The sequence below is a fragment of the Meleagris gallopavo genome, chromosome 14 (assembly GCF_000146605.3).
Source record: "Meleagris gallopavo isolate NT-WF06-2002-E0010 breed Aviagen turkey brand Nicholas breeding stock chromosome 14, Turkey_5.1, whole genome shotgun sequence".
Classification (NCBI taxonomy): Eukaryota; Metazoa; Chordata; class Aves; order Galliformes; family Phasianidae; genus Meleagris; species Meleagris gallopavo.
Window position 1 is genome coordinate 7330831 of NC_015024.2, and position 23237 is coordinate 7354067.

At 34.7% G+C, this 23237-nt stretch overlaps 1 protein-coding gene across 2 annotated transcripts in view; it reads left to right on the top strand.

Annotated features, from left to right (window-relative positions):
• The window catches only part of CACNA2D3 (calcium voltage-gated channel auxiliary subunit alpha2delta 3), a 399128-nt gene extending 378059 nt beyond the window's left edge, over positions 1–21069 (top strand). Inside the window, exons 32-35 of one of the 2 annotated variants that reach the window (XM_031555548.1) lie at positions 1916–2027; positions 17944–18056; positions 18848–18930; positions 19798–21069. In XM_031555548.1, the coding sequence (XP_031411408.1) occupies positions 1916–2027; positions 17944–18056; positions 18848–18930; positions 19798–19890 (401 nt within the window). In that variant the 3' untranslated portion in view covers positions 19891–21069. The remainder of the gene's footprint in view (positions 1–1915; positions 2028–17943; positions 18057–18847; positions 18931–19797) is intronic. The other variant, XM_010718481.2, reaches the window with a different exon arrangement.
• Positions 21070–23237: the final 2168 nt, after the last annotated feature.

The window sequence follows — 23237 nt, forward strand, 5'->3', positions numbered from 1 at the left end:
TCATTCATGTTTTAGTTGAAAGTGGTTTTTGCTACACAATTCCCGTGCTCCATTTCCTTGACGAGTAAGGGTATCCAAAATAATAATAAATCCCTCTCATCACACTCACTGGAATATCATGGTTTTATGGCACTGCTTGGCCAGATGAGATGTGATTAGTAAGTGATAGTTTGGAAATGAACAAGTATTAGCAAAGCAAAAGCAAAGGAGATTTTACAGACAAAATTTAGCAGGCAAGAAAAACATGTATACTTAGGTTTGTTCGTCTGTAGATGCTACATTGCCACTACGAGTTGTAAGAGTATGACTTCAAATCATGAAAATAAAACCAATTAACTCACAAATTCAGTTATTTTTACTTAATGGTACTTAATAAAGCGCAGCAAAATTTCAAGTCTTTTAATGGGGAAATTGCTTCCTATAATGATTATGATATTAATTGCTGTCATGACATGTTAAAATCCTAGACCTTCCCCACACACCTGTCAATTTATGAAGCCACGGTAGGAAGAATACTCTTGCCCATGGTCTTGTAATGTAAATACTTGTAAATGTGAGAGAAGAAACTGATGTCCTGAATCTTGGGCAACTCCACCATCTTCTGGACTCTTAAGAGGGCCTGAGAGGCTGTCTTTGGCAGCCTCCATTACAAGACCCTTGTATTGATGTGAGGGCAAACACAAAATTACAGGTGAGATAAATTTCAGTCATTCTTAGCAACAGGCAAGGAGAAAAGCAGAGAAAGAGAAGGTTCAGTAGAGCTATTCAGATAAATTTTAAGAACATTCTAAGTTGTTAAATTGGTGATGTCCATAATGGAAGCATCAGAAACAACAAAATTTTCTTCACCAGTTTTATACCATTCTTGAGGTACTCTTTGGGTGAATATTTATTCTAATTAAATACGTTTCAGAAACACGCATGATTGCAAATGCAGTTTTGTTCATTCCACTGTCAATGTGTAATAGATACACCACTGGCTCTGAAACAGATTGTCTTGAACGGAAGATCTGTGGAGTCCAAGAGCCTGTTTAGTGTAATCTATTTTTGTCATACTTGGTCTTGTTTTCTCACTTAGCAATTAGTTTAAGATAGGCTTAACATTTGTGCTGATGTGCAAGTGTATCTCTGTGTTAAGGAAGAATGAAGGGGTGTAGAGGAAAAGGAAAGAATGAGGGAGAGACGTTGTCCAACAGATGCATCAGCATGAGAGTCAGAAGAGCTGCCTGCAGTTCCCAGCCCTGCTGCTGTCCTGTTGTTTGACCTTGAACAATCACGTTTTCTTGTGCCTTCATTTCCCCACCTTTAAGGTATAAATAATGTCCCCTTCTTGACCCTGTGCTAGTGAAAATTGTCACGGTGTTTTTATGATTACAAATTTGGGAAGCAGATTACAGGCATTAGTTCTAGGCAAGATAATGCTTCTGTCCTCTACCCACGGAGTTATTTTTACTGCTGAAACTCTTTAGAGATCTCCAAGTCTTAACTCAAAAAAGTACTTTTGGCTTCAGTAAAGTCTATCAAAATTTATTTATCAAATACATGGAAGCGCCCATACTTACTGAGCTAGTGATGCACAACATCACTGAAATAAAAACAACAGCAACTCCATCCTGATTCCATGGAGAAGGAATAAGTAATCGTCCGTAAATATAAGCAAGTTTGGCAAAGGCTAAACCATGGATAACTACTTTAATGGTCATATGTTAGAAAATTACACTCCATTGATAGATTCCTTTTTTTCTTCAATTGAAAAAATAGTGTTATGCACTGCCTAGGAAATCTCACAGGGTGGCAGAAGCTGAGTAACATTTCCATTCTCTGTGCTCTGTAATACAGCTTCTCATCTTGTTCAGAATTCTGTCTGCTGTTCTTCCCATGTTAACATCAAGATATGTTTTTGCTGTGCCTATAGCGCAGAGGTTGAAACAAACCCTAGAGCCCTGTGATACTGAATATCCAGCTTTTGTTTCCGAACGCACTATAAAGGAGACCACGGGGAATATTGCTTGCGATGACTGTTTCAAGTAAGCCCTTTTGATTTTTTTTTTAATACAATTTTGTGGCAAAGCAGTAAAACTGAATTATTCAAGGTTATGTTGAAGAACGTACAAGTCTGTATGTTTTATCTTAGATAACGACTACTGTCTCTTATTCCACGGGTCATTTACAAGTTTAATATTCTTAAATTAAAGCAGTGCCTATTATTTTCTTTAAAAAAAAAATGTAAAACCAGTAGAAGCTTTTGCTAATTTCAAAGAATACTGAAGTCTTCTCCTGGGAATGGGCAGCACTCTAAGGGCAAATTTTGCAAAGATTTGGATACAGAAAAGTTAGTACTGTTAGTGCTTCTACAGAGGAATGGAACTCTGCTGGGTAGGTTACAAATTCCGTTGTGCTATGGTGAGATCTGGTTGTTTTACTTGCATGCCAAATGTTTCCTGCTTAGAACTGTTAGGCTGAAAAGAGTGGGAGAAGATTAAACCTATCCTTCAAACTTTCAGTGATAGGAAGCTGAGTTAGTAGTTAACATCTCTCATGTCAGTGCTGTAACCTTGTCAGTTGCTACTGTAAAGTTGCCCGTCATAGGTTTAAAAGAAGAGAATGACTTTCTTCCTTCATACCAAAAATGTCTCTTCTGTATTTCGTGCCTTCGTACAACAAACTTGTACTGCAGTTATGCTGCACTCTAATTGGAGAATTGTGTAGGTATTGAACATGAACATTTTTTATGCAAATTTCTGTAATTCAATAAGTCTCTTTTAATTAGATTTCCTTTTTGTTGAGAGGTCATAATCACAATGGAGATACATTGCAATAATTTGTCTAACAATGTAAATGTCAAGAATTTATAAATCAAACAAAACTTGTTACAGCTGTCCCCTTCTGGAATAAATCAATGTGGAGATAGAAAAAAAAGGTGAAAACATCTTTTTGAAGTTAATAGGACTGGCTGCTAAATTTTCTCCTGGATAATTGTTCTTACATGGCTTCATAGGATAGAAATACAAAAGTTCTTCGTAAGTCAATCTGAGGGAACACTTTAAGTGTCTAAGTGTTCAGTCCCACTGACTGAAAAGAACAAACACAACAAAATCAAGCTATGGCTTTTCCACTCGACATGTCAAATACAATGTACATTGCACTGCTTTGGGTGCTTGATGCCAGCTCTGTAGAGTTCAAGCAGTTCTGTGCTCACTTAGCAGAATAGTACTGAAAAGATGTGTAACAATTATCTTGTGCTTAAATATTGCAAATAGGCGTATTTCTATCAAAAGAAGATTAATCTAACAGGACCAGGTTTTCTGAGGAAAGCAGATTTCAGTCTGTCTTCTTAGGTAACTTCAGGTCAAAGGAAATAACTTTCAAAAATAACACAATTCTGCAATGCTTGGACAGCAATGAGTTGGAAACTGCGTTGAGTGAAAATTATAGTATTTCAAAAATAATGCGCTACGATCTCTTTCATAGAAAAACATTTTGTGTTCCACAGTGGAACAAAAAAAAAAGAAAAGAAAAGAAAACCCTGTAAGTTACAAACTGATCTCAAGGCACCCATTATTCTTCTCCACAAGCAATAGCAAAACCTAAAGAAATAATCCAGAAGAACTGCTAGATTCTCATGGGAAAGTTCTTCATTATACCACTTACCCACTGTCATTAATAATCTAGAAATTGCATCTAAGATTGCAGACTACATTGGATTCCAAATATTTTTGTTATAACCCCAGACACTTTCCCGCAGAACAGCTAAGGAATTTGACCCAAAGTCCTTTGAAGACCTACATCTTCTGACCCAGTTTTCTGTTTCATGGTCTCAGTATCAATAAATATTTTTACTAGCAAGTGTATTGCTTAACACTTGTAATTTAAGAATGATGAGCTCAATCACTCAAAATTAGGGTCCAGCCTTATATGCAGTGAAATGTGAACTGATGCTTTGCTCCGTGAACACATCCGAACAAGGTCTGTTATATACGTGGGGCTCAAATCACCTCCCTTTGAGACAGTGGAATATTTCTATGTGCCTACCTTGGATTTGTGTTACAGTTCAATCTATTTGTGATGTATACTTGCCAACATTTGTTACAATTAGAAGAAGAGGTATGTAAATATTTAACTGAATATTTATCCATGCTAATATTGTAGGATAACCACTTCCTCTCAAGTACACTTTGTAAAAGATCAGTATACTGTGAACTGGTTTGCAGCTAGAAGTTGTGCAGTACTCTGCTGCAAGGAAATTTTTGTCATAGTTTACTTATTCAAGTCACTATCTTTCTTTCCTACAGTGTCAGGCACAAGAGAGCCCTTGTCTGAAAAAGTAAAATAAAGATAGTTCTAGAGCAGAAGTAAAAATGATGACTGTTGTTAATTGAAATTGTAGAGTGTTACTTAGATAAGACATTTTGGAGTACAAATACTGTGCTATTGCTAACAAGGTCAAAGCCATCATTAAGAGGGTCATGTGGTGAGAGCCAAGGTCTCAGTTTAACTCAAAACTGAATTTGCTATTACTGGTCTTGGAATACTCAGCGCTTCACAGTGCTTAATCAGAGGGAAACAGTTACCAGCTGTAGTTAGGAAAACTAAGCCTTGCTCTTACAAATACTCTAACTTTTAATGATGGATGCTTAAACTTAAAGTATCTCCTCGCAAATAAATCACACTTAGTGGTTTATGCTAATTACTTCATAAATGGCTGGATTACCTTTGCAAGTCATCTCTCAAAACTTATTCTAGAAATGGAAATGCACCTATAGACTGAAATGGCCTTGAGTCAGGCATTGAGTGTATAAAGATATATAAAGTATACTCTCTACTGTAAACTTACCTCTTACTAGCAAAAAAATAAATGCTACTTTGAAATAATTTGCAGTGTTTAAACTGATTTTCAAAAATATAGGTTTTATTAAGAAAGCAGGAACCTAAAAGAAAATAAGAATTAACGTAAGAATGTCATTAGGGTCAGGGTTTGGCTATCCAACCCCATAATTTTTTGTTATTCTATATCTCGGCAATTATTAAATTAATCTGTTATTTAAAGAACAATCAAAAATAAGTCAGCCCACATTTTCTATGTACTGTCAACAAAAGGGAAAAAATGGGATTTTTTTAAAAATATGAATTGCTTTCATATTTTCCAGTAAGCTAATCCCTTTTATAGCAAAAAAGAAAGGAAAAGAAAAAGCAAAAAGAAAAGAAAAATAAAGATAAATGGAAAAGGAAAGAGAAAGAAAGAGAGAAAGAAAAAGAGGGAAAGAAAGAGAAAAAGAAAGGCAGTACATGAGAAAAGTGAGATGATGGACTGATAAATGTTCCATGGCAGCTTGAGCTGCTAAAGAGTCAGAAATACACTTTGGCTAACATAGCATCTCAGTGCTTTTGCAGTTTTATGAGGTATTGCTGCAGTAAATTAGCCAATTTTTAATGCAAGTATGTCAACTAAAGTTCTCCAGCAATTCTCACTAGATACATGACCAGTTTTTGCTTTCTGCAGCTCTTTGCATTACAGTTTAATTGCTGATACTCAAGACCACTAAGAATTATGATTTTTGTTATAAATTAGCAGGGATTATCATCTATCTGACCAAAATCAGTTACCTGATGTTTTTAATGTATCCACTCAACAATTTTTATAACAAACAGAAAAAAAAGTTTTTCTAATTGCAAATCTAATTTTTGGAGAATTCCAATATTTTCATTTAGTTTCAGTTGAGAAAGAACCATTAATTGTCTTGTTAACTCATGAATGTAGATATAAATATTCTTTTGTAGGTCCAGCAACTTACTAAATAAAATAATCTATTAATACATTAAGTATGGGTATTAGAATTGCAAGGAGTCATTTGAGTTCATGCTTGCCGAATTTGCATGTGCAACCCTAGAAGCTATGAATGTATAAATCAGACAGCAGTCCCACAGTCAAATGTTTTAAAATCTGCCCTTCTAACCTCTTGTGTTCTTGTGTGATGATATGCTGGACTTGAATGCAGATCAAAAATCTGGCCTTACTACCAGTGACCCAGAAAGGCAAAGTGCCCTTCTGTTCGAACTGAAGTACTTATAGCTCCACTAGGTCAGTACCATAAATGTAAATAAATGTTTTGCTTTTTTTTTCCAATTGATTTTTTTCCAATTGATTATTTGCACATTAACATAAGACATAAAATAGAAATAAAAGCAAAAATCAGAGAAGTATATCCTCAGTATAGAAACAAGGAAATATATAGCTACAATCATCCTAACTTGAGGAAAGACTTCTGCACTAGTTTTATTTATGCAGGATGAAATGTGAGTGTTCCCTTTACTTTGCTGTGTATCACATGCAAATTAATTGTTAAATTCATAGGAATTGTTTAATTAATTAAATAGTGGCCTAGGTATTGCAGATTTCGCTGGGCATTGTGTTCTGTTCATTGTCAATAAACAGAGGTCAAAGAGGTCAATCATGATGGAATTGTTGATCAGGGATGTTGCTAAACCCTTTGTGTGAATGTCAAGTGGGAAACAAGATTTGTCCACTGACTGCATTTATTTGACAGTAAAAGATAAATAACAATACAAATTAGATTCAAATTGTTTAAGGCATGAGTATATTAGTGACAGGAATGGTGCAGTCTGTAGACATTAAAATGGTAATGGTTTTTAAAAACTGCTTAATCTTGAGCTATGCCATCATTTGCTAAAATGTTTCTGCATTTGTTCCTCAGTAGAAGCTTGCCAAACTGCTGTACTTGATCGTGTTTAAAATGTGTAAATAAATATGCAGTTCAATTTCCCATGAAATAAATAATCATTTGCCTTTTCAGATGTAGCTAGTTTACTTCTAAACAAATCAGCTTGCCACATAAAACAAGCAAAGCATCAAGGGCCTATTTCTTTCATTGGAGCTCTATATACATACATCAGAATACTCCTGCAGATTTCCTGGAGTAGTTTGGGCAGTAAATTATAATCAGTCTTCTCGAAGACATTTTATGTTGTATTCATTTTACTGTATCCATCTTATATGACCCTGAAGGAAAGCAAATGTTCTCTGTATTTCACTATACTTTATGGTTAGGCTGTGTGGTTTTATACGGCTGTTTTTCGGTAACCGTGCCAAGTACGCTTGATACCACGCACATAAATGGCTTTGACCTATGCCCATTTGGATCAAAGGTGTGCTGTAGTTACACTGACCTTGGCAGTGGTGGACGGATCTTAATCTCTGAGTTTTGTTTAGATGTTTGTTTAAGTCAAGGAGCATCTACAAAGAAAAGTCAACGTTTCACATACCTCAGTAGTTAGTTGTTGAAGTCTCAAGTGCATGTCTGAAAATGGGACCTTCCAGACTTGCAGAATATCCATGTGTTAAGAGGTCTCTGGAGCAACGTCAGCTTTTGAAGAATCCTGTAGTAACCAAAAGCATCAAAATTTAGGAGACCTTCAAAGACTATTCTTTTTTCTTTCTTTCTTTGTGAAAAGTATCAAATTATGCAATCTAGACTGGTAGAATTCTTTATTAAAGGTCTTTATACGTAGTGTAAAATCCTATATCATGTTACCAACATGTCAACGATTGTATGTTGTGTAAGTTCCTCTTCACTCCAAAAGCAACAGTTATTACACTGTTTGGCATCCAGGTGCAATTTAAAGCCACTGTGTGTGTAATTTTATCTCTACCCCTCGATAACATATATTTTTAATGACCAGTTTAGGAAACACTGTAAATTACTATTTTCTTTTAAGAAACTGGATATAGTTATTCATTATTATTCTTGGTTTTTATTTGTGTCCAAGCTTTCCAAAAGGAACAAATACCTTGGAGTTTGATTATGTAGTTGACAAAGCTATGCACATCTCTATTTGCTAATTCAGTTTCTCTCTTGCAATTTATTTGGCATCGCAGCAGTTCTGAAAAGGCTAAAGAATAAAAGATCACTGTGGATCAAAACTTAAAGTAAAAAATAAATCTGACCACAGTAAACTGTTTTTTCAAAGGATGTTTTTAATGACAAGGAATATGTAATGAATATGATGAGGATTTCATAGAAGAAAGAGAAAAATGAGGAAATGTTCAGGGGTCTTTTCTTGCAGTTATGTGAAACGTTTTCATTGGGGAACTTCATAGCACTGGCCACATGGTCCATCTGTAAGTACTTTAAAACTCTGGAGATGCAGGGTCTAGCATCTTGCAGACTTCTAGCAATTCCATCCATTGATGTTTTCATTAGTATCAGTGTCTTTTTTTTTTTTTTCCCTGACAAGTAGGATGAGGTGTACTCCACCTCTTAGCTCTTCAGTTCCATACTTATATCTTCCAAATAGCCCACAGCTGAACTGCTTGAGATGTTTACATATAAAACATATGTGTGGGAAGGTGGTGATCTCCGCCATTCGGTGTTCATAGTTAAGCTCAGTAGTGCTATAAAATGTAAATATAACCACTGCTTAAAAGTAACATAATTTTATACTTTAAACAAGCAGTAATAAATATTAAACAAATGATAGATAGAAGCTGACACAGTGAAAGGATGCTTTGTAATGACAGGAGATTTAAAAGGTTGTATGAATGTCATAATATATTCAGCTGAGTAGTAATATACATATCAAAGATGATTTGGAAGAGGAAAACTTGTTAAAATTGGAAAACACTGCTGTGAATTTTTAAAGCCAGGTACACTTGTGAAGAATTGCTAATACTAGGAAACTCATGTCAGTTTGTAATATATTTACAATATAACACAGCTTGATTGATGAAAAATGATACATACGCAGTGTAGGCATCTTTACATTTAACACTTCTCTTTATAGTGAACCTCGGAGTTTAATAGATCATTAATCTAGTAGACCATGAATCTAAAAGACCATGAATCTTAGTATTTGAATTCCATACAAGGGAACACTAATACATTTCCTTAAATAATACAGAATTTTAAATTTCCTTAAATAATACATATGTGGAGACGATGACAGATACTGCACATAATTCTTTCAGACGTGATCATCCCAGTCATTGCTTCATATCTATACAAACAATATTCTTGTAAAGCACACTGTGGAAACATCCAATGAGCATTTTAGTTCTAGATTTTATTAGATTTTTTTGAATGAAAATCCTGGTCATCTTTGCTATTTGTACTTCAGCTTTTACATCAGGGCAGTCCTGGAGAATGCCAGCTTGATTCCTTCTAGATTAAATTAGGTCAAAATTTTAATGTATATTACCACTAATGGTTGCTTTGTTCAAGCAACAAGAAAAGCAAGTTTGAAATACACACCTACAGTGTGAACAAGGTAGACATTAGTTCTTTATTACTGCAAGTTTCAAATAGGTCTGTTGCTATTGTGCCACCTTACTTGCTAAAGCAAGGATAGCCAGTACTCATCAAAGTTGTATTTTTCTTATGCATGTGATCTTATTCTTTACAGATATTCTTTACAGATCCTTTCTCAGAATTTCTCTCCTCTGTTTATATACAGGTAGAAATGATCAATAAATAAAAATTTAAATAGTCATGAAGAAAATACTATTTAACTGACATTGCTGTTATTACATTCTGTATTTCTAGAATTCAATTCTCCCAGTAGCTAAATATCATGGCATTGAGGCAGGTGGTTTATTTATACTGGAAAAATAGTCTTCAGAATAAATTGCTTCTTTGCAGCTTGGTAGTGTGTTCTAGACATAAAGCTGTGGAAAAGAATAGTTAGCAGACATGCAATACAACAGTGACTTTTACAATATTGTAATATTTATGAGTCTTTATAAGTCACAGGAAATCAACTAAGTTTTCAATCTTTATATTCGGAATTCAGCTTAGATGTTATCTAACATTTTAAAATATCTGAGATGTTTCTCAATATAAACCACAGCTACTTGAATATGGCTCAAAAGCTCTACTAAAAAACACACATTGCCTAACACAGAAATTATATTATCTTCTTGCTAAGAAGCAAGAAGCTAAAAAGCAATACCTGAGTTATAAGAACCCTCTGATATGATTTGTTTTATGCCCATTGTTTTAAACAGTTATCACAAAATCAGGTAGCCACTCTGCCTCTGGATTCACCGTTATACCACACCCTCAAGTGAGCTCAGATTTGTCCAGACATCAGCTTTGACTAATATTTAAAGTCAGTGGAAATTCTGAGTCTGATATCTTTGCAAAAGTTTTGCAGTTCACTTTAATCCTAGTGATCTGAAATTCTATATTATCATACATTGTCACAAATGTGGACAGCTGGAATAGAAAGCTGAGGGATGTTGTCAAATTCATTGTTATACAACGTCCTTTTGTAAATTTCAAATTCTATGTATTCAAAACTTTTGAATGTTTGCAAAGTTTCTAGTGTGGGATTGGTAAGATACTGTTTTTCAAGCTGTAGTTATTTATGAGAAACCATTTCCTGATAATGTGAGATGAATGGCCTTTCTGGATTTTCCCGTCTGGAAGGGCTGACAGTTGGACTAGATGAACTTAGTGGTCTCTTTCAACCTTAATGATCCTGCGGTTCTATGAAACAAAGTAGATACCAACGATGCAACAACTTTCTGGTATTCTAAGCCTGCAGCAACAGTGAGGATGATACTGTTCATTTTTCTGCTTCATTCTGAACTTTGCTTTGATTAGGTATGTTTATACTGACACCGAGTTGTTCTCAAGTTACTAAGGCTATATGTAGTAGTAGCAATATTTTAGCTTGTGCTCAGGTTACAGGCCTGAGCCAGAGAGCTTATCTGCCTCTTTTTATATGATAGAATGACTAGGTCTTTTTTTTTTTTCATATAGTTTAACTGCTCTGTTAACTGTTATCCTTGGCATACGTATTATTTTTATAAATTGCATTAAAGATGTTCCAGTCTCTAACACCATTTATTTTTGGTGGAAAAAAAAGCAACAACAACAAAAAACAAGTAGCCCAATGTGTGAGTGTGATATAAACATTTCATTCATTCATTTAAAAATTGTGATAAGTGAGAGAAATGTGGGTTGGAATTGTGGCCAGCAGCCTGGAAAGCGCATGATAGTAGTTGGGCACATATCTGCATTTCAGTTGAATGGTTAAAGTTTGTTCCAGGCCATTAGGGTTGAACATTTGCAACCAATAGTTATGTGAATAACAGATATTTGAGTGCAGAATGCACAATATTTTCCACTTACTCTACCCTGATGCTTGTATGTTTTTTCTTTCTCTAAAAAAATAGGAATGATCAAATTTGACATATATGAAATGTAATCCCAAAGTAACAACTAATCTTGATCCAAAACATACAAACTTCTATAGTGCTGGTCTGCACTGAAAAAAATACACTGAAAGGCCTGGAGGGAAATGGCTGAATTTACAGAGATGCTCAAGCTCCCATCTGGGGCTGAGTTGAATACCAGGAAAATTCAGAATATTTTTTGAAGTCTTTGTGCATGCATTTAGGTTGCCAATTTGAAAATATTGCCCTAATTGTTTTCAGTTCAAACAATCATAGTGAAATTATTCCAGGCTTTGTAGGCTTCTTCTTCTTGGCCAAAACAACTGCTAGCTAAAATAACTTTTTTACTACCTCCTAAAAATGATTGATATGATTGTGTATTGGCAGGAAAGATATGCTAACACAACAATGGGATTTTATTCCAATCATAACTTGACTGTAAGTCCCACAGTCATCACTGTGACATTAAGCAATAATATTAGAATTCTTGCCATCATTACAGAAAAAAATAATAAAAAAAAAAGAAAAACATACATGAAGGATTTTTTTCCTTGAATCAGGCTGTTAAAGCTCACTATCATGAAATTACATATGAATCCAAACAGCCATTTAAATGTTTATAGGATTAAAATCCCACCTAAGCCATATGTTTATTGCGATCTTGTACTTGACTCCTAGCATCTGTCATCATAAGCATGGGCATAATAACAGCATATTTTTGTAAAAAAAAAATTTAAAAATTGAAGTTGATTGTAAAATATGCCATATAGATCAATAATTTTAGATCTGAAGGTATGTGGCCTAAAACAAAGCATAACAGTGCATTATTTCTATGATAAAACAAATTAAGTTTTAATTGGAAACATGCAGTACTGTATTTAAATAAATTGAATTGCGTTTAATATTATTGCCATATTCAAATTATCTCCAAATTTCAAAGGAACATTCCATACTGCAGAATAAGGGGAATATACCTTTTCTACTTTTTTGTTTCCACAAACATAGTCTTGTCCTGTATCATTATAGTTATCTGTTCCTTGTCATTCATTTTGTTCCCTTAGACATTTTTCAGTCTTTGTCGTCTGAAGAGCAAAAGAGAAAACTGATCTGAAAATCAAAAATTGCTGAATGCTACTCAAGAGATTTATCATCTCTTAGTCATTGAAACAAGTCCTGTAGCAGTGTCACTGGCCATCAAATAATGGCAGCATGATTCTAAGCCAGGAAATGAAAAATAGTTCAGCCAGTGATGGCATTTGGGCCAGTGGACAAAGAAATGGATTGGCTCTCCTGCTTGGAAATACAGAGACTAAGCCAATTTAGAGTGATATTGATTTCCTTTAATACTGGATGTTACAGTCAAACAGTGGAGAGTGAACAAACATTAAGTTAGCTTAGCTGAATAAGACTTAAGTAAAAGTTAGCTGAATATGTGAAATTGTATTACCTTAGCTTTGCCTGTTATGGGTGCGGTTATGTTAGGAAAATGCTTCTGGTTGAAGCCAGCCTAAGAGAGAAGGTGCTAAGCCTATGATACGCAGAGCTTTGTAATTCAGGTGGTCATGAAGCAATGTCCTGCTTTAAGCAGAGATGGCAGTAAGTGGCTTACTGAAGAGCATGAATATCAGGTTGTCCAGAAAACAACTCTGAACATCTCCCTCCTTTCCAAGTCAGTTTGTCTCTCAGTGGCCTTATTAATACTTTGCTACCTGAGGGATTCAGAGTCTCAAGAAAAAATGGGATAAGAAAGAAGCACTTGGTGTGGAAAGAGGGTTGTGCAGCAAGGATGGTGTTCACTCAATTCCTACTCCACTACCTTGAGAGTATTTTCTAATTATTCCTCTCTAAAGGAGAGAGTAACTCTTATATGAAGAAATAGAGTTGCCGTTTCTGAAATGAGTTGATTAAATAAATAAAAAAACAACAAAGAAAACCAAACAACAGTTTTTTTAAGAAACAGTATTATATGTAATAAATTTAACTTTATGAAAATTCTCATACGTACAAGCAAAAGGAAGAGATTGAAATGTAAAAGAAAATCAGGTTTGAATACACTTCGCTAGATGTTTCAGAACAAATGCTGTGATCTGCATTTTGCTTTAGATATCGCATTTCACCAAGTTCAACTTGCTCTTCTTTATAGGGTCACTATTTTGCCATTAAAGACAGAGGAAGACAGAAAGGCAAGGATAATCAGATCACCAAAGCCAAGTTCCTGGTCTGAATTGTCCTTGAAATTTTGTGCGTCTGCATGTACTCTGTTCAGATTGGAGACAGTTAGTGTTCTAACATAGGCACCTAAGTCAACAAGCACTCAGCACAGCTGCTCTCCAAGTTGTGTATTACAGCTCTTCTATGACACTTCAAAAATTCCAGGCCATCTTAAGAAATTATAACTCACTTATTAAAAGCATGCTTTATCATGCCTTCATAAGTACAACTTTAACAAATATAATTATGAATGAATTCCAACTTCTTGTGTTCAAGAAGTTCAAGGAGTAGATTAATTTATACTTTCATAACTGAGAAATAAATTACAGGTAAAGCATGGAGCTAATTTTATTTTCCAATTCATTTTGTATGATATTTGTGCAGATGCTCTATATGAACTGATACAAAAATAGGTTAGAAAGGAAAAGATAAAATGTGTGTGAATGTGAAAAGTGTTTTCTAATGCTCTGACTTAAAATTCAGACTTTCTTGCAGGTTTCCTCTCTAAGTTTTTCTTCATTAATATGATATTTTTGTATGAATAGGGTTTTTTCCCTACTCCATTCAGATATCAAATTTCTTTGTTCCTTTCCTTCCCCTTGAAAGCAAAGTGAAGAGGCTGCTTGTGTTCTAGCCTATTTTGAACCTCTGGACTGGCACTTTAAATAAACCAAGTTTCTCAGTGGATGAAAGATAGAGCAAAAATTATTAATAAGGTTTTTATTGACTCAGTGTGGCTTCAACATAACAGGAACCACAACAGCTAATTACGTTTCATATATGGAGACTTATGCAAGGTTTTTGCTATGCAGTGACTGTCAAACGATGATGATACTGTTGTAAAGGAAAAAGGCTCAGACCAAAAGATTTACTTAACTTAAAAAGAACTTTACCCTTTAAACAAAACATTCTCCATAAACATTAAATATAAGCATTAAACATAGACTTCCTTTTATTTGTTAACGCAGCAATAAAGTTCAAGAGGAGTCCTTAGCCTATTACTGATTGTTTACTCTCATATTATGAGACACAAAGGACAATCTCAGCCAGCAGGTGTTCAGAAATGCTTATTATAATATTAACTTAAGAGACTTACAGTGGAACTTACTAAAGGACAAAACCCCTTTCATTACTTTGTCAGTAGATTTATTTTCCACTGCAGTCATGGAGGCTGTACACAGTGACACATTTTGGTGGAATATTTCAGTATTTAAAGGAAAGATTTTCTTCTGACTTGTGTATACACACATTTTATTTTCTCTGACTGTTCAATTCCTGAGACTTACTGGCATGTTCATTCTCTCAAAATGAGTTTCAAATATGCAAGTGCATGTCAGCATGGAAGCTGAATGTTGAACACCAAAAGAAGATGCTGCTGGGATGATGGTGGGCATGGAAGCAGTGTCATGTGAATTATCCAAATAGTTACAAAGCAACTGGAGAGTCTAATGGTTGGAAGGAACTTCTTTGCCCATGATCTAGTGAGGGTAATATCTCTTGTCTGTGAAATGATCTTAAATTAGAACATCTGAAAAAAGTATAATTTGGTCATGCACACTCTATTACTAGAAAAGAAAGCTAAATAAGACTTTTTTTTTTCCCTAATTATTTGCTCAACTGAATCTCTGTCTTCAGTCCTCTGTCTTCACTTGGTGATATGTAAATCCTTTGCCAGTGACTTCACAGTCAATGACTGGTGAGGACATGCACTTGGCTTCACAACTTCATTGAAAGATAAGATTCGATAGTTGTGAAAGGGAAAAACATTCATTTACTTCTTGTGAAAGTTAAAGTTTTCTTTTGAATTTGTCTTTAGCATGGTCAAGGAGATGTTCCAGAAAAAATATTTGTTTAAATTTTATTATGTGCTGTGGAAAAAAAATATTTCAGTGAGCCAAAAGTTTCATATTTTTATAGTTCTTTAGATGACAATCACATGTTCTTTGGCAGTTACCATAAATGTCTGTAATAGGACTATAGATACATATAGATGTGCAAAAGATATATATGAAAATATAATAGACCATAGATTTGTAAAAATATCCAATGTTTGGTAAAATGAACCAGTGTAAATTGTAGATATCAATCTTTTACAATTTCAATATTAGAAAGGTTTTTTTTTTATTTAACCTGATAAATTTAATCCTTGCAGTTTCTTTAATTTTTAATTTCAATAAATCCATACATATACACCCAAATAAGTGTTTCTAGCAAAATTTTCTGTAGAATATAATTTCTACTAACCTTTATAGCTTCTGACCATTTTGTCAGGGATCCCATGTAATAATCTACTCAGCATCATAATTCTGTAGTGAAAACTTTCTTCTGAATCACAATGCTTCCTTCTTTTCATTCCAGCTTGATGAATAGGTAGAAACATCAATATCCTTTTTATTTTCTCTCCTCTCTTTTATGTGGAAGATGTACCGTATACTGTAGAGGTATTGTGTCACCTGATCGTGTGAGTGAAAGAAAAAATGAAATGCAAAATGGGGAATGTCTACTCCTTTTATTAAATGGCAACATTCAGGCTAGCTGTATAGTGCACACTTCCTGACATGCTTCCTGACATGCTTTGTGGCCTTACCTGAGGGCCACAAATGGAGTTGTTAGGAAAGGTCTTTGAGCCAGTCACACGTTGGGTACAACAGAATAGTAGTTACTCCTGAGGTCTCAAAGAGGAGTGAATCATTTTGAAGTTAATTGTGATGACTCTTTATGTCTTTCATCTCATTTTCTGAGCTAGTTTAAAAGATTCAATAAATATTATAAATATTATAAATATTTCTAAATGTACAATGTCCAAATTGAACCAGATTGGGAATAAAATCAAATTAGTTTTCTTTGTTGGTTTTTTTTTCCCCTATCTTTTGAAGTTTCAATTATTTGTAATAGTTTTGAGAAATTCATTCAATACAATTCAGAGGTTGTTCCCTGTTAAGAATTTTCCCTCCTTTCCTTTTATTGGCCCCATTTCTCCCACACACAAATCCACAGAGCTACAGATGCTCCATTACAATGATGTCAGTCTTGCTACATGCTCCAGCTGTTTCGTAGGTGCTTTTATAAAGTTCAACCTTTTACGTATTCCATAAATGTATATTTCATGTATAAACATAAAGCTAACACACTGCAGATCACTCTAAGTGTAATTTTAATGGAGGTTTAGTAAGTTTAAAAAATACTGAGAAGTGTTTAATCTTTCTGTTGGCAACATTTTTTTATAGTCAGGTTTTCCAATTTTCTTTTTTTTTTTTTTCTTTCTGGAGCTAAGTTCAAATATTCCCCACCCCTTCCACAATTTCATTTTATGTGTTTTTTGGAAGATGCAGAGAGTTATTTTAGTAAGGCAATATGTATTTTACATAAAGATATCTGAGGAAAAATGTTTCTCTCCTTCTCTCCACATCATCTTGGTTCTCAAACCCTCAGTTAAGGTTCTGTGCATTTAGCAGTATACCACACTGAAAAGCACCTCATTCCTGAAACATTCAGATTTCACAGATTCTTGAGTATTGGCAGAAATTGTAAATATTGCCTATAAATTCTGATCTAAAATTTTAAGAAATTATGAAAAATTGTCTCTGAACATTAAAGCTTTTTTTTTTTCTTGTGTTCTGAATTTCAAATAAAGGGTTAAACAATGCCTCTTTGGCCCTTCAACCATCCTCTTTTCTCTTTGTGAGTGCTGAAGAATTTGGCTCATTGCAGCTATGTGGACCATTAAACTGTGCCCACAGGTTCCTTCCCTAGTCTCCCCTGGGTGCTTTCCTTCTTACAAGCAATATCTTTATTTCTCTCTCTCTCCCTTTCAATTGCATACTTTTTCTTAATTTGATTGTAGTCCTGAGTTATCACCATATTTGTACCATATAATTGGTATTATTCTAAAATAAATCTCCTCCCTTATGAAAATTTTGAGGTTTAATCTCTATTTTATTGGCCTAGAAATAAAATGAGTCTCAGGAGGCCAGATGAAAGCTGTTTCAACAATTCATGTTGCTTCATGCCGTGAAAGATCCAGAGTGAATAAAGCCCCTGACGTGATTCTAGAGGCGATAAGTGGGACTTGGAGCTATTACCATCTGGTTGCAGAAGAACCTGCTTTATTTTTGCTGATTGGTTTCATGTGTACTTGAAAATTCCAGATCATAAATACATAGCTAGTTTTTAATTACGGAGAAAAGATTCAGTATCAAAGGAAAGAAAAAGAAGATAAGTTCCTGTGCAATTCAGCTATGTTCCAATTCAAGGTGACAGGCATTAACACAGCATCAGAATTAACCTGTGTTCCATTCTACCTGTGTACCAGCCATTATGTGCATCACAAAATGGGTGAGTGTATTCTATCAGCTGAGCACAGCATTGCCCAAGACCCTCTTCTTCTACAAGGTTTAGAGATTTAGTACAATATATAAAGTCAGTGAGATTTGTGACTGTAATACAGGTGTTGTTGACAGGCTCAAAATACCTTAATAAAACCCGTTGTTAAGATATATAGAAAATGTTACCATTAATTATTTTCTTTTAATTTGCAGGTCCTTTGTAATCCAGCAAATCCCAAGCAGCAATCTTTTTATGGTGGTAGTAGATAACGAATGCTTCTGTGATTCAGTCCCACCAATTACCATGGCACCTATAGAAATAAGATATATCCTTTTATTTGCATAGTTGTCAAGAAGAGATTCAAGATGTAAACACTGAAAATGTTCTTCTTACATAAAGTGACTTAAGAACTTCAAAGAATGCATCACAGCTGGGGCTAGTTGAAATTAAGCCAGCTGAGAATGCATTCTTAGTTACTTTCAAGTTGAATTCACATGTTTAGGTATTTAGGACAGCCAATAAAATTTAAGCAAACACACTTATATGCATTTTTAAGTATCGTAAGGTCATAGTCTCTATTTTTAGGCAGTGGGACTTCCTTCACTTTATGAACTAAGAATGCAAGTTCCTTTTGAGGGTAGAAGTCCTGATATTGGAACTTCCGAAATCCCCAAGTTTACGAGCATTTTAAGACTAGTCTGGAGCATTGGAACCATTTCAGAATCCTGTTTTCCGAACATATAAAAAAAGATCAAACTAAAGATAGCAGTTGATTTTTAGCTGTCATACTTTTTATTCTCTGCTGTTCTGTATACTTTGTTTTCTCTAATGAGTTGGAATTTATCAAAAGCAGTGTGCTTTTCTTACAGGCATTATTTAAAGACAGGTTAATAGTGTTAGTGCAAATGATACTGTCTGAACAATGGATCACTGAGGAGAAAGCCATAGAATTACATTATTATTCTTGTGTTGACCACACACCTCACGTAGGATCTTTGAATAAAAGGAAAAAGTGAGGAGTTGAAAGATTTTCACTGCATGCATTTCAAAGCACTCAAATAAACTCAGGATATTTAAACGCAATGTTCAGAGGATTTCTCCTTAACTACATAGTACATAATGAATCCCTTAAGTGTGAGCGTTTAAAATCTCAGAAGATAAGAAGACGTCCAGAATCTTGCCATGGATATCACCCTGAAGTAAGTTTCTACTTTTTTGTTATTATTATTTTAGTCTCTAGTAGAAGTTGTATTCCTTTTTAAAAAGGCAAATTGGAAAGCTGTCTTATAAGATGAAACTCATCAGAAAATATTCAAAGTACTCAGAACACTTTACTAAAGGAAGCAAGTGGCATTGTAAGCGCAGAAAAATTTTTTAGTACTCCTGTAGACAGTGTTTTGTCTTGTTACTTTTGTAGACTGTTTTATGTCATGTAATAGAATGTGGTAAGACATGAGCACAGATTTGTAGCCAAGAATATGGCAGCTCATTTTGTCTGAGCACTCGCTGCAGGATTCCTCATTAGAGATGGCTGGGAACTTTGGGTGTTAGTGTTTTTTATTTCGGAAACTAACTCCACAGTATCAGCTGTGATGGAATATTCATCACATTTACACATAGTATTTCTTGGGACAGGTCACTACACATATTTACTACCCTGTGTTCTCCATAGCACTGTTGGACAGTAAGGAGATCTGATAGTGAACAGGACACAATTACAGTGGTTTCTGCAGTATTTTCTGCAGTGGTTTCTCCCGTTTTACACAAGAGTAATTTTTCAGTGCCTCCGGTTCTGTAATGGAATGTAGAATGAGACCTAAAATGTTGCTTGGAGCACTGTATGATTCTTGTTGATCCTGCTTGCTTTTAGTCTGCAGCTTAACTTGCTGAAATGAAAATGAATACCTGTGTTATTTTTTGAATGTATCAATTTCACCCCTTTTGTGGTTTGTATCAATCGTCTTCTGCTTATGCAGTTTGATAAATTCTCATATGTCATAATTGGAAGTCTTGGCTTATGTTTATCTTTTGTTGTTTTTTTTTTTCTTTTCTTTTTTCCTCTTTAGGAAAATGCAAGAGAATGTGGTGGTGTCCCAGGTCTTAGCGCTAAGCCTCCTTTTGTTCTTCTTCCTCTGCTATTGACAATTTTCTCAAGGTGACATTGACTGATGTGTTCAATTGGCATGCTAATACATGGATAAACTGTGAACTGGGAAATGGTGCAACATAGAGGATATGAAATATAGTCAGAGCATCAGCATTTCATGATTTTAAACTGTTGGTGATATAAATTCTTAAAGATGTGTTGAAAAAAAAAAAGATTTATCTTTTTACTTTGCTAGTCATGCAGATGTGAATTTGGCATATGGTAGTTATGATTCATCAAAAAAGGACTTGGTAGATAGAGATGATCATTGCTTTGTCCCATTGAAAATAATTTAAAATGGTGTACTTTTTCAATAAAGTATATTAAAATCACAGTTTCAGAGTGCATTTTAAGTCCAATAATATATTTGTTCAATTAATTGATAATGGGAAGGGAATAAACTAAACCAAATGTGTTTTTCTTATGCTCTTAGCCTGTTTCTGAAAAGATAACAAAAAGAAAATGTGGAATTAGCTTTTATAATAAGGCAGAATAGCTTTTATTAAGTCAAGGAAACACATGTGCATAGATGAAGCTGAGCAGGTAATACACTGTGTTGATTTATACTGAAGTTTTGCTTTCTGGAAATAGCTATAAAATATCTTAGTCACATTTTATAGAGTGAGCCAAAGCCCGATTAAAGCCTTTTCCCTAACTTGGGCAAGCTTTACATCGGATCATTTGATTTGGTTGCATATGGCAAAATTAAATACTTTCATCTGTTACAATTTGTAATGTGTATAAAAGGATGATACTGTTCTGTTAATATTCTGCCCTACAGAGAGTGACTCAGCTAGGACTTGTTGGAAATTCATAAGCAGAGAAAGTTTGACTTGCAACGCATCTGTGTCAGCAGAAATTGTTATGGTTTTCACTGAGAATCCATTGAGGCTTACCCTCACTGGGCAAAGATCAAGACCAATCTTTCTTAATTCTAGGCCTTATATTCTTCTACATAAGGGAAATAAGAAGATAAAGGAAACAAGTTTTTGCTGTCTTTAAAAGCCCTGCACAAAGGCTAATATTCATTCTACCCATTGCATAATGAATTTTTTCTTGCAGTTGGTAGTAATGTCCTTATTATGGATGTGTTTGTTGAGGATCTTGATCTTTGAGGTATGTTAACCTCTGGTTTGTGTTCGGATTTTTATCTGAGGCGAAGTTCTGTCAAGAGAATAACCCTTCTCAGCCATCAGCTTCTAACAGTGCAATGCATTAGATACAAAATAAAATGACACTGTTCTAAATCTGATCTAGAAGACTGCAGTTTCCTAACTGGAAGTAAGAATGCTTTTAACATTAAGCTGTGTATCCTAGGTGAGAGTAGGGGACAAATGTTGCTGGGAGAGAGACTTTATCTTAAACATGATCATGCTGCTAGTAGGAGGAAGACTAGTAAAATTTCCACTGAATGATTTAATGGGTTCAAATACACTGGTACTTCCCTCTGGTTCCGCAAAGATCAAGGCATTTTTTGTGCTTGAATTGACACAAATATTGTGCAGTTATCTGTTGTGTTTTTTTATCATCCTCCATTATTCTCTCAAAAATTAATCTCGGTACTTTTTTAATAGTATTTCAGTTTCTGATCTTCCTTCTGAGTTTCCAGTATGCACGATGCTACATCCTTGTAATGTTTTTGTATGTCTGATACTTGTTTTTTCTCAGCGCAATTTAAATGGTAATGCTTATACACCAAGTGGTTATTCCCTGTTAGTAAAAGTAGACAAGAAATCTGTCTTAATAGAGACATTGAAACGTTCTGCACAAAAAATGTTTATTCTGACTGTTGTGCAAATCATCATTGCTCACAGAGAAAAGAAAGCTATTGTAGGAGAAATTTTATTTCTACTGAACCAAGATGGAAATACCTAATAATATTTCATTCCTTAATTTCAGAAATGGGAGGCAGTTTTCTAACTAGGAAGGAGCAAGAGAGTAATGAAAGAGATAAAGATGTGACAATGTAAAACAGTGTTTTTAAAGAGATGAAAATATGAGTATATAAATGAACATTGCTCAGAAAAACTGTGGCAGTTTATTCTCATGAAGTAAGAAATTTATATAGGCAAAATGTACTGGTGTACAGAAGCCAGTTAGTGTTTAAACAATGATACAACAAAGTTGGTAAGTGTAAAGTCATATTTCATTAGCTGTCATTTCTTTGTTAATGAAGACATCTTTTTAATTTTGAATTAATTCTCATCGAACTTTATGAACCTGAATTTACCATGCATCAGAAAGTCAGTGGTTGAAGAAGATTTTGCTTTGGGTTCAGATCTCTGGATCCTTGCATGCCTCTCTATTCAATTGAGCAGGACTGGTCAATAACATCTAGGTTGATTTTTTTGCATTGCCACCATCAATCTCGAGTGTGTGAAACAGACCAACAGAAGTATGGTGATAATGCTGTGAGATCTCTTAATTATTTGATCTAAGTGGCTGCATCTATATTAATACAATACTAGAGATGTTTCAGCTTTCAGATCAGAACAGCTTCCATACAAACTGCCGATGTCCAAACACAGAAATGATGATAATGAGTTTTCTGGGATAGAACTAGCTGACACAAGCAGAAAGCATGCCATGGGCTATTTGAATCAGGTTTACAGAAAAGCTGATCTCATTTTAATGCACAGGAATGTTCCTGTCTGTTGAACTTCTGTACGTCATCATTAGCTCTGAAACATGGAGAAAGTGTGAAGATGTGGTGAAGTGGTTCTGTGCTGTCATACCATTGCTTATAGCATGTCATAGAAGGTGAAATTAAATTTCATAACCTCACTAATCCTAAATGCTACTTCTTTCAAATCCTAAAAATGTCATGCTAAAAAGGTCTGATCCAAAGCTCAGTGCAGGGAACAAAAAACAGATGTATAGCTATGCATATATACAGCTGCATATATGAAACTATATGCATTTTTTTAATAAACAGGAAATTCAGACATCATCCATAGTTTTTACCTCCCTAGATCTGAAGTCAAACCCAAACTGAACCAGGAAAATTGTACAGTGTGTTTCTACACAGCAAGAGGCATAGTTGAAAGCTTTGGCTTCTACAGGGTTTGAATTCTTTTTTTTTCCTTTTCTGCTCTCTTTGGTAATGGCATTGATTTTCAACTTATTAACCCCAGCTGCCTCATCTCACTTTAATCTTGATACGAAAAAAGATGTTTGGGAGCTCAGGACCAGGCATGGATACACTATTTTCAAATGGCTTTGTGTGGGGAAAACTGACTGCCCATAACTGTCAGTGCTGCAAACACACCTCTGAAATCCTGTAAGCCAGAGAGCCTAGGGCAGGTTTCTGCAGCTGTGCTATCTCTTCTCATTGTCTCCATGACACTGAGACTGCCTGAC